General features: G+C 40.0%; 1 protein-coding gene across 2 annotated transcripts in view; it reads right to left on the reverse strand.

Moving 5' to 3' along the window:
- The window catches only part of tlcd3a (TLC domain containing 3A), a 44,847-nt gene that overhangs the window by 17,221 nt on the left and 13,504 nt on the right, over positions 1 to 14,122 (reverse strand). Inside the window, exons 1-2 of one of the 2 annotated variants that reach the window (XM_046038847.1) lie at positions 12,610 to 12,692; positions 6,656 to 6,875 (exon numbers count right to left, since the gene is read on the reverse strand). In XM_046038847.1, coding sequence (XP_045894803.1) covers positions 6,656 to 6,875; positions 12,610 to 12,671 — 282 coding nt within the window. In that variant the 5' untranslated portion in view covers positions 12,672 to 12,692. Of the gene's footprint in view, positions 1 to 6,655; positions 6,876 to 12,609; positions 12,693 to 14,122 lie in introns of those variants that run through there. The other variant, XM_046038848.1, reaches the window with a different exon arrangement.

Below are 14,122 nucleotides of genomic sequence, written 5' to 3' on the forward strand. Positions count from 1 at the left end.
TGTACTTGCCCGTCAGATCCACAGACCCTGGAATGCTGAGTTCACTTACCGACTGCCTTTGTGAAGTTAAAAAATGGATGTCAAATAATTTCCTCCAGCTGAACTCAGACAAAACAGAAATCCTGGTCATCGGGTCTCCAGCAGATGGCAGTATTTGATTTGCCATCTGCTGGTTCCCTAGTAAATCACATTAAGCCTGTGGCAAAGAACCTTGGTGTTTGGTTTGACAGTAATTTAAATTTCGAGCAGCACACCACAAAGCTTGTTCAATCATGTTTTTATCAACTTAGAAATATAGCAAAAATCCGATCTATGTTAACTTTTAAGGACACCGAGACCATTTTACACACCTTCATCTCATCACGCCTGGATTATTGCAACAGCCTTTTCACCTGTTTAACCCAAAAATCTATTGATCGACTCCAGACTGTCTAGAACTCAGCTGCCAGGCTTTTAACCAGAACAAAGAAATATGACCACATTACTCCTATTTTAGCTTCATTACACTGGCTCCCAGTATGTTTTAGAATTGACTTTAATATTCTATTGATCACTTTTAAAGCTCTTCATGGCCTCTCGCCTTGTTATATTTCTGACCTTTTAGTCCCATATACACCAGCATGTACCTTGAGATCCTCCGCCAGAGGTCTGTTGTCTGTTCCAGAGTCTCGACAGAAAACTAAAGGGGACAGAGCGTTTGCTGTCAGGGCCCCGAGGCTCTGGAACAGCCTGCCCGAGGAAATCAGGTCAGCTGAGTCAGTGAACTCTTTTAAGTCCCTTCTTAAAACATACTTTTATAGGAGAGCCTTTCCCGATCTTATTTGACTTTATTTTATCCCTTTTATTTTACTAATTTTATATTTATCTTAAACATGTATTTTAGTCTTTTCAATGTTTTTCATGCTTTTATCTTGTATTGTTTTTGTATTATTGTCTCGTGGGTATTATTGTTTTTACACTTGTTAAAGCACTTTGTAACTTGTTTTTGAAAAGTGCTCTACAAATAAAGATTATTATTATTACTGTAGTGCTGCAGAAATGCCCTGGCCGACAAATTTTGTTCTTCCGAACATAAGAAAACATGTTTCCCGACAGACCCTGACAAATGTCACATAGCCATGATTTTAATGTATGCATTTGTGTGTCATTTGAAGCTTCTATTGAGGTTTTCAAATGAATCAAATGTCTGTCATTGTATTTTATGACGCCCCCCCCCCTCTTAATCTCATGTACCAGTACACCCTGTCCACCTGTAAAAACCCAGTAATCTTGAGAAGATGTTGATGAAACACCTTGTACCATCATTAAAAACATGTGTAAATATAGGGCTAAAATATGCTGAGCAGGTTGTGGTGACAGAAAGCTGATTACAATATACCCTCCACTAGGCGGCCTCCAGAAGGCTTCCTGATCTTATGCCCGACCCATCTCAACTGACTCAGGAGCAGCGGTTCCACTCTGAGCTCCTCTTCTTATCTCTAGAGGTGAGCCACATGTTTTGGCTGTGGTCGTATTTGTTTGGTCATGCCCAAACCATGTGACAACAAATATAGTCATTCAACTTTTTCTCTCCTGATGCTGATAACGATGCAAATACCCTGAGTTTAAGTAAGTACAGAGAACTGATCTGGTACTAGGGCTCCATTTTCCCCAAATATAGTATTGAAAAATTGAGCCGGCGGCCCAGCAAGATTGAATGAATGTAAATTATAGTAGACAAAGTGAATTTTATGATGACATTGACAAAATAAAATGAATGTAAAGTGGATCGGTCAGTTTAGGATCTGCATTATAAAAGGTCTGTATCGGGGCAGATCCCAATCTTACGAATTAAGTCTGTGCATCCCTACTTGTTTGTTATGTAGCTCAACTGGTGAAGTGACTATTTTTATGATCAACTTTTCAATGCTTATACAATAGACTTTTTTTGGCACAGCAGACATATTGACTTGTCATAGCAGGAAATACCGTTAACAATGGCTCTATTCATACTTTTCACGAGACGTCACATTCCAAGAAAAACGTTCCCTTGGAGGGCAAAAACACATTATTTTCTGCTGCCTGCCAACCATTAAGCAATAGATACACTGTTACTTTGAGTTTGTTACTTTTTGCGTTGCCAAAGTGCTGGATGGGTTTTGTGCTTTCGGATTTACTAATGGAGGAGGAGACTAGCCTGAGCTGTGTTAGGTGAGGTATTCCCCAGAAGGTAAACGTAAACATACCGCAGTCGAGCGGCAGCAGGGACCTGGCAGTTTTTAACCGTAAAGATGCGGCGGCGGATGGTGCAACGTTATACGGATCGGAAGTGCCCAACACTTGCACTTTGTGTTCATCCCTTTCTTTTTCTTAAGTTCAAAAGGTGATCCAAATAAAATTTGACTGCTTTTGCAGTGTCTCTACATGGGAGTCACGTTGTTGGTCTGTTGTTTTGCCCTCCAGGTCACGTGACTATGAATTGCATTTAGGTTTTCCAATAAGCCAGGCTAGTGAGTGAGCATTTACAATGAAACTGTATACTTCTGTTCAGCTAGATCTCAGAGGAGATACTGCACTACATTTGACTGACAGCTTTAGTTAGTAGTTACCTTTCAGATTACAAAATTTTCATATCCTTCCTGTGCAGTGAAAATCATGTATGTATAAAGCCAAATTTGGGAATTTATCATTGATAATAATCTTTCTAATAAACTGAAGAATAAAGTGCTCATTTATAGTTTGAGAAACTTCTACTTTTTAAACTATATAAAAAAAATAATTTAAAACCTCCCTTGGATCAACTGGGAAATGCATTGTCACAAAGCTCAAAACAGGGCTGTTATTGAGCTCATGAAAAGTTGACTTTTTAAAGATACGGGGGTTATCATCGTCGATTCATTCCTCCTGCCTGTCAAAGTCCTTTAATGGCTTGCTGGACAACTCCACCAGCTCATGTATGCAAGCCAGAGTGGCATAAAGCTGATGAGTGAGGAACAGGAGGAGGATCAGAGGGAGGGGTGGTGATTTTAGAGAAAAGAGAGGATGACTGCAGCTGGGACTGAATAATGTACGGTAATTGGATCTCACATTGCCATCGACTGCCACTGCAAACAAAGGGTTAGGTTTCCACTGCACCTGGCCTGCTAACCTGGGATACTACTTGCAGCATGTTGTATTGCCATATGTGCTTCTGTAAACTCTATGGGACATAAATACTCAAAAAGTAGGTGGAATACAGTATGGAGCAAGCCCCTGAATTACTGTACTCAAGTGTGTGATAACATACACACTCACTGGCCCTTTTATTAGGTACAATAATAAATAGATTTGTCGATTTGTCACATCCATGATGCGAATCTCCTGTTCCACCACATCCCAAAGGTGCTCTATTGGATTGAGATCTGGTGACTGTGGAGGCCATTGGAGTACATGTTCAAGAAACCAGCTTTGAGCTTTGTGACATAGTGTGTCATCCTGCTGGAAGTAGCCATCAGAAGATGGGTACACTGTGGTCATAAAGGGATGGACATGGTCAGCAACAATACTCAGGTAGGCTGTCGTGTTTAAACGATGCACAATTGGTACCAAGGGGCCCAAAGTGTGCCAAGAAAATATCCTCCACACAATTGGGATTGGGATCCCACGGGTCCAGTGGGGCCCATCACAAATCGCGCGGGGGCGGGCGGTTTTAACTCTGCTGCGGGTGGGAGCAGGCAGTTAAAAAAAAAACATATATGGCGGGTCCCGCAGTAGCGCTGATAAGATGGAGTCAACAAACGCAGTTAACAACTCATTAACAACTGACTGTATATTCATCCATTCAAATCATTTTTGATGTGCTTTGATGCTTTCATGTACATTCAGATCTTTGCCTGGCTTCCATGTTCCTGCAACACTTGTATCTCAGCAGAAAAACAACCTGCACCTTTCATTCCCTCTTGCTTTCCATTCTTACGCATCCGTCTAGTTGCAAAACTTACAATTCAAGGAAGTAAAATAAAACAAAGAATCATTTGTTGCCGTTTGTTCAAAGAAAGTAATCAATAATAATTGGCTTACTGTTCTCTTCCCGTTCCTGCAATTTACTCCCTTGAGACCTGAACACTTGTTATTCCTTTGAATTGACCAAGCTGGAGTGTACCATTTCCTCCCATGGACCACACAGCCAATCAGTGAAGTCTCCCCCTCTACTGCATAAACAAAGTGTGACCAACACTTCAGTTTTTAAGCACAGGGATTTCCTCATAAAATGCATACTTGCTCATCAGTGCAATCCACCTCTGACCAAGGACGTTAAGACTTGGGTATGCTCGAAAAGCAGATGGGAAGGCCAGGTGAAAAGTCTGCTGTCCTAGGAGTGAGGACGGGAGCGATTAATCGTTCTAACAGGGATAACGGTGCATGCTCCATGACAATATTTCCTCGAAGGCATTCACAGCATAGCAGATCTGAAAAGTAACGTGTGAAGAATGAAAAGAGATTGAAAACGAAGTTCAAACCCTCTCTACTTTCACATCCCTGTACAACTAGCCAACTGGTCGTTTAAAGGATGTTCCATCGCGGCAGAAACGACATGTTAGGGTAACAACTCGCTAAGTTTTAGAGTCACTATGTAGCGGTTGCATTGCTGTTCAAATGCACTTCAGTATTACAACGGAAAGTGACTTATTATTAGAGCTGATTCTTCTCTGGTTCAGTACCAAGTTCACTCTGGTGCTGGTTCAAACTCATTTCATTCAGTTCTTTACATAACTAAAGTTTTTAAGGTGTATAGCTCACCAGGAGCTTATTTGTAACATTATAAACAACATTGATCGTTTCTGTGGCTGTCTTTCAGTAAGCTTCTAAAACCGGAAAAACTGACCTTTGTTTCACAGCTGACCTGATAATGATGGGTTCAGCCACCAGTAAGGGGAAGTCCAATTCAAAAAGGGCGTGTCTAGATGGTCACCCTAATGATCTTTTCCTAAACCCAACCAAAGTAGCTTTGTTGTCTAAACCTAAACAAACTGCTATTGAAAGCTTAGTCTAAAAGACAAAGTACGGGACACGAACCCCAGTCTCATTGTCACACTTTATACTACGTCACCTGACTTTCTAAAGAGCTCTGTCAAAACAGTTTTTCCAAACAATCTGTCGCTCTTTAAAACAACAAATGTAGTCTTGGTTTTCTCTCTTAAGTGCACATGTGTGCAAATCTACAGTTACCTAGACATGACTGTGTAAAAGACAAGTTCATACATGTACTGAACTCACTAATTAATACAATATAAAAGTAGCTTCAAACCACATGTACTCAGCGGTGTTGAGATGATCTGGTTGTGTGTGGCACTTCTGACGTTTTGTATACATAATAACACGACGAGATAATAGATGTCTTGAGAAGCAGGTGGATTAGCATGTTTGCACACAATGTACTTCATATCATGTATTTGACATCCACTTTCCAAAACATAACATTTTTTGATTCAAACATGTTGCCTTTTCCCTACCAGGCAGCCTCAAGGTCCATTTATATCAGTACAGCTTGAAATCTGACTTAGACAATCCATTGTTACATGTTTTGTTATTTTTGTTGCCACTTAAGCAATCATTAGGAGAAAATACAGCTTAAAGCAAGGATTGATTTGAAAACAATGCATTACATTACAGCACACACTAATAACGCATTACTGGCAGTCAACAGTACTAAAAGAACACGTGACTCATTATTTATTACAAATGAGTTTCAACACTCTACCAGTTGATCTGTGTACCATACTGAAAAGGGCTGCACAATATGGTGTAAAAAAAAAACAAACAACCATCTTGCCAGATCTGCAATATGATTCACGATTAGAAATGATAATTTTTGCCTCACAATTTTCATTTTCACTAAGCAAAAAAAAATTAAAATCATGATGATGTGACATTTGTTGGGGTCTGTACCAAACAAACATGTTTTGTTAAATCTGCACATGATTTGTGGGCCAGGGCATCTCTGCAACACTTTCAGTACTTCATTATAAATCTGTTTTGCCATACATTTGACCTCATTGCAGCTTCTGCGATTTGAATATCATTGGAATTTCGATAACATGTTGCTGAATTGTGCAGCTTTAATACCGAAATATTCAGAAACTAATTGCTGCCTGAAAGGTAGAAAAAAATATTCAAAATTATAAAAAAATCACTACGCTTTGATCAGGAGTAACGTAATGTATGATGTGAACAGCACTAGTATAATACTTTTAGCTCATACATGCACATCTAATTCAGTAGGCTGAAAAAGTCAATAATGTCCATTATATTTTCCTAAAGCACAAGTCACCATATCAAAATAACCCAAAGATGTTTAGTTTACAAACATGGAAAAGTAAAACCTTATTGATGAATCATCTAATAATTTCAGCTCTAAAATTTACTATTAAAGTAGGCTAGTACCTGCTTTTTTTGGAAATTCGGTAAAGAGCAAATAGTTGTCTGTGATGCTAATCGTTTTAGCACCAGCACTGCAGGACAGTAATTCCTACCAACAGCCAATGCAGAAAGCAGTGATCCATCATCACCAGTGCTGTCTGCATTACATTCAGTTTTCATCTTAATTATTTGCCTTGACTAATGACAACAAAACCTCATCAATGTTGCCTCGATCTCTCCCTAGGTCTTTCTCAGCACCCCTCCCTCCCCTCCTCACCAGTGTGACAGGCAGCAGGATAGTGAGCAGGGCGATGTGATGCAACACCAGCAGGAACTCTCTGCGGACGAACGAGTTTACGGTCCTCAGTGAATGCTGCTTGTAGTCCTCGTGCCCTTTGACTCGGAAGCGGTGGTAGTGACTGAGGTACATAGCAAAGAGGTCGTATGTCATGTAGGGCCCACCGAACCAAATGACAAAGTAGTTAGCGAGCCAGTGCCTGAGAAAGAACAAACAAAATACATGTAAATAATTAATTGAGAATTAATCATGTGAATTAATTGAGATATCAATCTTAATGTCTCGTATTCATGTGAAAATGATTTCGCCATTTCTGTCGTGGGTAGGCATCAAACCAAGCACTACCAAAATTCTCCGTAAGGTGAATCAACACAAGTGTGACTTAATCTGCGTGACAAACTGTGCACAAGAAGAGAGGGGCATGACATTGATGAAAATATGTCTAATGTGTGTGAGAGACAGCAGAGTGAAATGCGGTAAAGGAAAAGGGTTTTAAGGGACAAACAAATGAGTCACAACAGCTGAAATCCAGTAATGGGTTATGACAAAAAAAAAGTTGTTTGGAAGTTTGCACTTCAAATGAGTACTATAATTACTTGAAACCCCCGGCTGTGTCTAAAGATACTGAACACCAAATTGTTCAGTGTGTGAATGTTAATTTCTGTTCTGATGAGCAGTGTGCACATTAGCATCTGCCATCGGTGTGTGAATGGGTGAATGTGACTTAGTGTAAAGGTGCTTTGAATGGCGGAAGACTAGAAAGGCACTATACAGGTACAGACATTTACCATATCACTAACCTGCAGGAGTTTAGCGGTAGAAAAAAATGGTTTGCATAACAAGGGATCATCTATTATGAAAGCAATCTCCCTTCATAACTGGACAAGGTCTCAGTCTTTTGGGGCATTGGCTGCATCTGGCTGTAGGTGAGCTGTGTATTAGTACACATTTTCTTGTATCTATTTTAAATTACATTCAAGAAATATTTATTCAATATTTCTTCAAATATTTTTTATTGGATTATTCTTAAATTTAGCATTCCATGTTGCTGTAATAAGTTTGTTCTGTCTACAGGTAGTAAAGTAGTGAAGTCAGACCAGTGTGCAGTAGTTTGTTTTTAAATTTTTCATAGTATTATCACAGTATTCAGTTCCGGTAGATGGTAAATTAAATGGCCTCTAGTTTCAGTAGAACACAAACAGACTAGGGTTGAAACGATACATTGATTAAATCGATTAATATAATGCTTCAACAGAAATTCTTTGCATTGATGCTTCGTTTAATCCATGTAACTATACAGCACAGTGTTTCGCAGGGACATTTATTACTGTCGCACATTGCGCTTACACTGTGAACACAACGTGATTATGATGGAGCTGTTTGCAAAGGTGAGGAAGAGAGAGAAAATAGAGAGGGACAAAGTGTCCAAAGTATGGGATTATTTCAAGCTAAAGAAACTCTGTAATGTTACCATCCGGCCACCGTAACGGCACCTGATCAAAAAGCAGCCGGTGTTCTGCCAGCGCACCACAGAATAGGTAACGGTAACAGCAGCTTTAGCTTTTAACTGAAATCATGATTGACTGTTGAGTTGAAGGCTAGCCAAAGTAAGCTGCAGACTTCAGCTGAAAATGTGCACACGTACGTTTGTCGTTCTCCTTTTTGGGCCGGGAGTTGTAACCTCACAGTCATGAGTTAACTGGGTGTCGGGGAGCTGCACCTTTTAACTCACCTGCAGCTCTCTCTGTAGCTCAGACGTTTCCTGCTACCTGCGTGTACTAATCCATCCTTCACCCAGATTCTTTGTCTTTATAATTGCCATCTTTATAATAACAAACAACTGCTGTTTCGTGTGCAGGATCGCTCATTTCCCGTTTCACATTTCACGCGTTTTCTTAACAAAACGTGGTTTGGAGACCAGCGTCGGGTGACACAGCTGCTGTGCACGACGACTTCAAGACTTCACAAGTTGTGTCAATGGCACGGCTATTGGCCGACGCTGAAAGTCGTGTAGTCTGCACGAGCCTTTAGTATAACTTGTAGAGCACTCGGGTGATTTTTGTATTGGTAAAGCAGCTGTCTGGTTGTTGGTCTGATGTTTGCTGTAAATAAGATGCCTGCCTTTGGTGTGAGAGACCTGGGTTCAATCCCCCACTGTGACACATCTACCAATGTGTCCCTGAGCAAGACACTTCATCCCCAGAGGCGTGTGACCTCTGACATATTTACCAATTGTAAGTCGCTAATAATAATAAAAGCGTCAGCTAAAATAGGGTTAAATTTATAAATGTAAATGTCCATCACCTATAAAACGTGTACAGCTGATCCCGTTATGTGGGCGCCACCCCCGCCAAGCAAAAGTCTTAAACGACGCATCGATGAATCGTTTAAATAAATCTATCGTAGCTTCGAATACTAAAATCATTGTGAGCTGCAGCCCTAAAACAGACACAACTATATGCCTTGCCTCTCTAACAAACAGGCAATGGCTTTAAAGCAAAATGACGTAAGTACCGCATAAAAAACAACTTGGAAGGCTGCAGCACTCAAATGAGTACCGATTACAGTGATGGTTAATTATGTGGACAGAATGGAGTAAAGCTGCAGGGAAGAGCTGAGCTACTGACCTCTGACCGGGTTCTTCAGCTTTTAAGGTCAATGAATGGAGATTAAGAGCAGTAAGGCACAACAAACAGGTCAGGGTAGAATCAAGGCTGCTTGAGTCGATCTGTGGTATAGCCTATATATTTCAGGTATTAAGGGCAGTGGAATATACACAATAAGTAATGTGTATACCAACACACTGCTTTAGGATAAGTTGAAGGTACACTAGAGGAGCCATTGACCAGAGTGCAGGGCTTGCTCTGTTATTATACGGCTTAGGCGCAGAGCCTAAGCATTTTTTCTGCATGCCTTAGCCGTATGAACCCAACAATTTAGGCACTAGTAAAACGGTGTGAATCTTGCTGAACGGGAATGTGTTGACTAGAAAGTATACTTTCCATACAAGTAGAAAGCAGCACATTATATTGCAGATGAGAGCGAATAATCTACCAGTCATTCTGTCAGAACTAGTTTTTTACTAATGTGCAATGATAAAAGCATAAAATGATGTTTATCACACTAATTGAGTTGTATAGATAGCAAAGTACAAGAATAAGTCGTTTAAGTGTGTGCCTGCATTATAAATGTTATCATACTTATCATTTTATTGGCCCAGAGCAGCAAAAAATGAAAACACCACAATAGTAGTTAGTAACATACTCATGACATAGGGCTGAACAATTAATCAAAATTTTAGAAATCGCAATATAACCTACAGCAATTTTCAAATCGCAGGAGGCACAATATTTGTTGATGGAAACGAGAATGTTGAAGTAAAATTTATCATTCCCTTCAATATTGCAAATCATATCGCAATATCAGTCAAAATAATAGGATTAAGATATATTTCAAAACCTTATGTTTTGAACACACCTGATACAACTCACCAGCCCTTGCTGTTGAATCAGGGCTTGAACATCAGCTGGTTTAGTTGTGCTAGAGCAGAAACCTGGAGTTGGGTACCCAGGGTCAAGGTTATAGGGTATTATTATCTTTAGCAAGCACCTTTTTGTAAAATAATTAGATGTTAAAATAATTTGACTAATTAGCTAAGCTAAGTAACATTGGAGAACTAGCTAGATCCAACTGAAAAAAATCCCACCGCCTCTGTTGAAAGCCACTCCCTCAAAACAGATTTTCATGTGTAATGACATTGAGTACACAGGCAGAGGTAGATAGGCATGTAGGCCAGCCAATCATTTGGACAAATTGACTGCTAGTATATGTCAGCTGGTAAGAAATTGCAGTATAGACATGCCAAAGATACTGTATGTCTGAGGTAGGTTAGGTCCTTTAAAAAACATTTATGTAAACAAAAAAAAACCCGAATATAGGCCAATATCTCACATTTTTCTAAACAATAATATATCCATATCGGTAACGGTCTTCAGAAAATTCAGTTGGGCTCTAGTGAGTGTACCCAAAATATATACAACAATCCATTACTGAACAGGAAAACTGTGCAAGCACAACTACATAAAGTATGATGGGTAAACTATGATGTTGATAAAATCTGTCTGCTCATGTTTCTTGTCATATCAGATTTTCTTTGTTGTGATGATGCTGCGTTCCCAGATCTCAGTTATTAAATTGGTGAGAGCAATATTATTATAACCGACAGGAATGATGGCCACACTAAGCAAAAGAAGGGCCTTGTTATAATAAACCTAAATTTTCCGTTAAAGGATTATAATTTTTTGTAACACCAGGTATCAGTCTGTTTAGCTGTTCAGCGATCTGAACACAAGACCCCAAAATCATTTGTGTGTTAACATGGGGTATAATGTGTTCCACGTTAACACATTCAACATATTGTGTGCTAAAGCCTCAGGATGGAGTCTCACTCAGCTGGATAAAACTAATACCGTTTCCTCAGTATTGAAGGTTTTTCCGCAGAAAAACCTTGCAAAAGTTATTGCAACTGAGGCAATGGAAGCTAAATTAAGTGACAGATTGTGATGGAGTATTAAGAGTATTCATGGATCTGACTCTGGAGCATGTGTCTGATAAGCTCCAGGCCTTGTGCGCGTCACAGGACAGCAGAACTGAGCAGCGTTGTGTAGGAATTAAGCCCTGTGGGTGAAGGGGAGGGGCGGCGGAGATTAGCAGCCTGGAACTGGGCATGCCCTGCTCTAGCCGCTGACTCAGTAGGATTAATAGGCTAGCATTAACTTAGCGTCACACTTTCTTAAACTGCACGAGGAGGCTAGTGATATGCTAACAATAGCTTGCTGCCAGTTGGCTGATGTGGAGGCAGGGCTTGGATAAAAGCAGCTAGGGGAAAAATGGTAGGATCCTTAAAAAGAATACCGCAATTGTAGAAATAAAGGATAAGTTAACTGTTTTTATCCAGACCTCATTAAAAATGAGAACTACACAGTTGCTTAAGCATTGAGGAACTGCTGACGTATCTATGACGGAAAGTAGTGCAATCAACGTGCTAGCCGAAAACGATGTAGCAGAAAACTATCTGGTACAGATATAGAAGAGCGGTACAACTGATTTTTTTTCCTGAATATTTAGGGCAGCCTAAACCCTGGACTATGCTAATGTAGGTACACAGATAACCCTTTTTTCAGCCTAGTGCAGCCATTGTATTGCACAGACTAAGCTGTTAGAAACACAGCATTTCAAATATACAAGAAAACTGGCATCTTTTTTTAAATTCAAATTCACACCCGAAAGTGACAGCTTACAGTTTGTGCTAACTTTAAATACAGTGTTTCCCACATATGCTTTACTTGGGAGGGCCGCCCAGGTATATTAGCAGCTGCCTAAGTAAATTTGGCGACCCATTTTAGCATTTTGCAGTGAAACACAGAGAGAGATGATATCTGGTATTACTTTACAAGATGCGGACATGGGGAACATTTTACATTACGAGTGACAGTGAACGCTCCAGTGCAGATGTCATTCAAAAACAAGTTGGTTTCGATCCACTTGCGCTGCACCTGCTGCTATGAAAACTGAATCGCGGCGACTTTATAAAACGTACTGCAGATGGAGAAAGTCTGCAGTGACACATACAGGAAGAGAGAGACAGAAAGAGGCGGGGCAAGGAGCTGTGTTTGCAGTGAGTGTGAGAGTGTGTGCAGTTGGGGAAAAGAGAAGTGAAAAGGAGCAGATTCAAGGATTGAGTAAACACTAAAGAAAGGTGGTTCTGTCCCTCGGAACCGCGACACGAGACAGTTGACGTTTGTGTCTCGGTTTCAGAACCATTACAAACCTAGTGCAAGTAAGAAAGTGTAATGGGAAATCAGGGAACTGGTGTATGGGTTTCTGCTAGTAACAACCGTTTAATGAAGGGGATTAATGACATGAAGTCTAACCTGTCGTTAATGACGTTGCCCCGGCATGATGACACAATGATGACCCCCGCCGTGGTTGCCATGACGGCATGGATGGAGGACACCACTCTGAGAAAGAGACAGACACATAAAAACATTTAGGGAGAAAGGTCATGAGATCAAGTGACTGAGCCAATACATTCCTCGACATTCATTAATCACACTCTGGGCGGTCACAGCATCTAATGTAAAATAAGGGTATTTATGTCACGGCCGTTTTGGTCTAGACTCATCTCAACAAATACTGAATGGACTGCCATGATATCATGTACAGACAGTAATACATTTGATTATCCTTTAACTTTTCTAGCACAACCATTAGATTACAAATTACATTCCATCAGCCTTAGCTGTACTTTGTTTAGTGCTAATTAGCAAATATTAGCATGCTAAGACACTAAACTAGGATGTTGAACATTTTACCAGCTAGTATGGCTGTAGACTCTCAGTCTTGTTTTATTGCTTGTCATGTGAAATCTGTAATCTCTGGTTTTATCGCATGGGTATTTATAGCTTCTGCTTTTGTAAGCAGCATTGGTTTTCATTAGGATTGGAGCACTGGAAATGGTTCAGTTCTGTAACATACTGTATAAATAAGACTGTATGTCTAAATAACACTACACTCTCACTGTTTAACACTGGTGTAGCCATCATCATGCTTTAAAAGAAAACAAATTCTGGTTTCGATACAAATACCCTCAGAAAACAAAGAAAAACGTTCTACAAATTTAGTTTCATTATGCAGCCTTGTGCTGTATAATGACTAATAAACAACCTTACCTATTCTCTAAAATTTTGTCTTAACATGGGAGTAAATGTTGGATAAAGCCTTGCTCTATTAATCATAGCTATGACAATGACTTTGTGTTTTATCTCTGATCTCCAGATCATCTTATTATAGTGAAACCTTCCACTGAAACACAGATGCATCAAACTTTCTTTAGAGTCATCAACATTTAAAAATAAGGTGGTAGGGTAACTCTGGGATCCAACAATTCAGTCACTGCAGGGGTTCCCCTATATTCATTAAGCAGAGGCGCACCACCGTGTAACAGTGGAAAAGATTAGCAGTAAGTTGTCAGTCTGGTGGTAAACGTACAGTGTAGGTTACAGTGTGTCCATTAATAAAAGTGTCTGTTGTTTCCTGGAACTGCTGGAAAAGTGAAGGGGGTTAGCGCTAGCAAACATATTCCTTGGGCTTCAGACTACAGTCCAGAAGCTGAGAAGGGAAAGCTAAGAGCATGTGTTTTGGCTGCTATGGAATACTACATTTATAGGAAGTATAATTTGCTGCATGTCATTACTACCTACTTGTCCAGTGTTAGGAATATAAGGTACAAGCTTAGACTTAACTGTTTCACAACTCTGTACTGATCTTGGTTCGGAAAAGGAAGGATGATGGTGACCATGGAGGAACTGAGGTTAGTAAAGAAAATTTTATGCAAACAAATCAACTTTAAGCTAATGAGGAATGTTTTGGAATGGGGGGGGGGGG

Source organism: Micropterus dolomieu, linkage group LG23 (assembly GCF_021292245.1).
Source record: "Micropterus dolomieu isolate WLL.071019.BEF.003 ecotype Adirondacks linkage group LG23, ASM2129224v1, whole genome shotgun sequence".
Lineage (NCBI taxonomy): Eukaryota > Metazoa > Chordata > Actinopteri > Centrarchiformes > Centrarchidae > Micropterus > Micropterus dolomieu.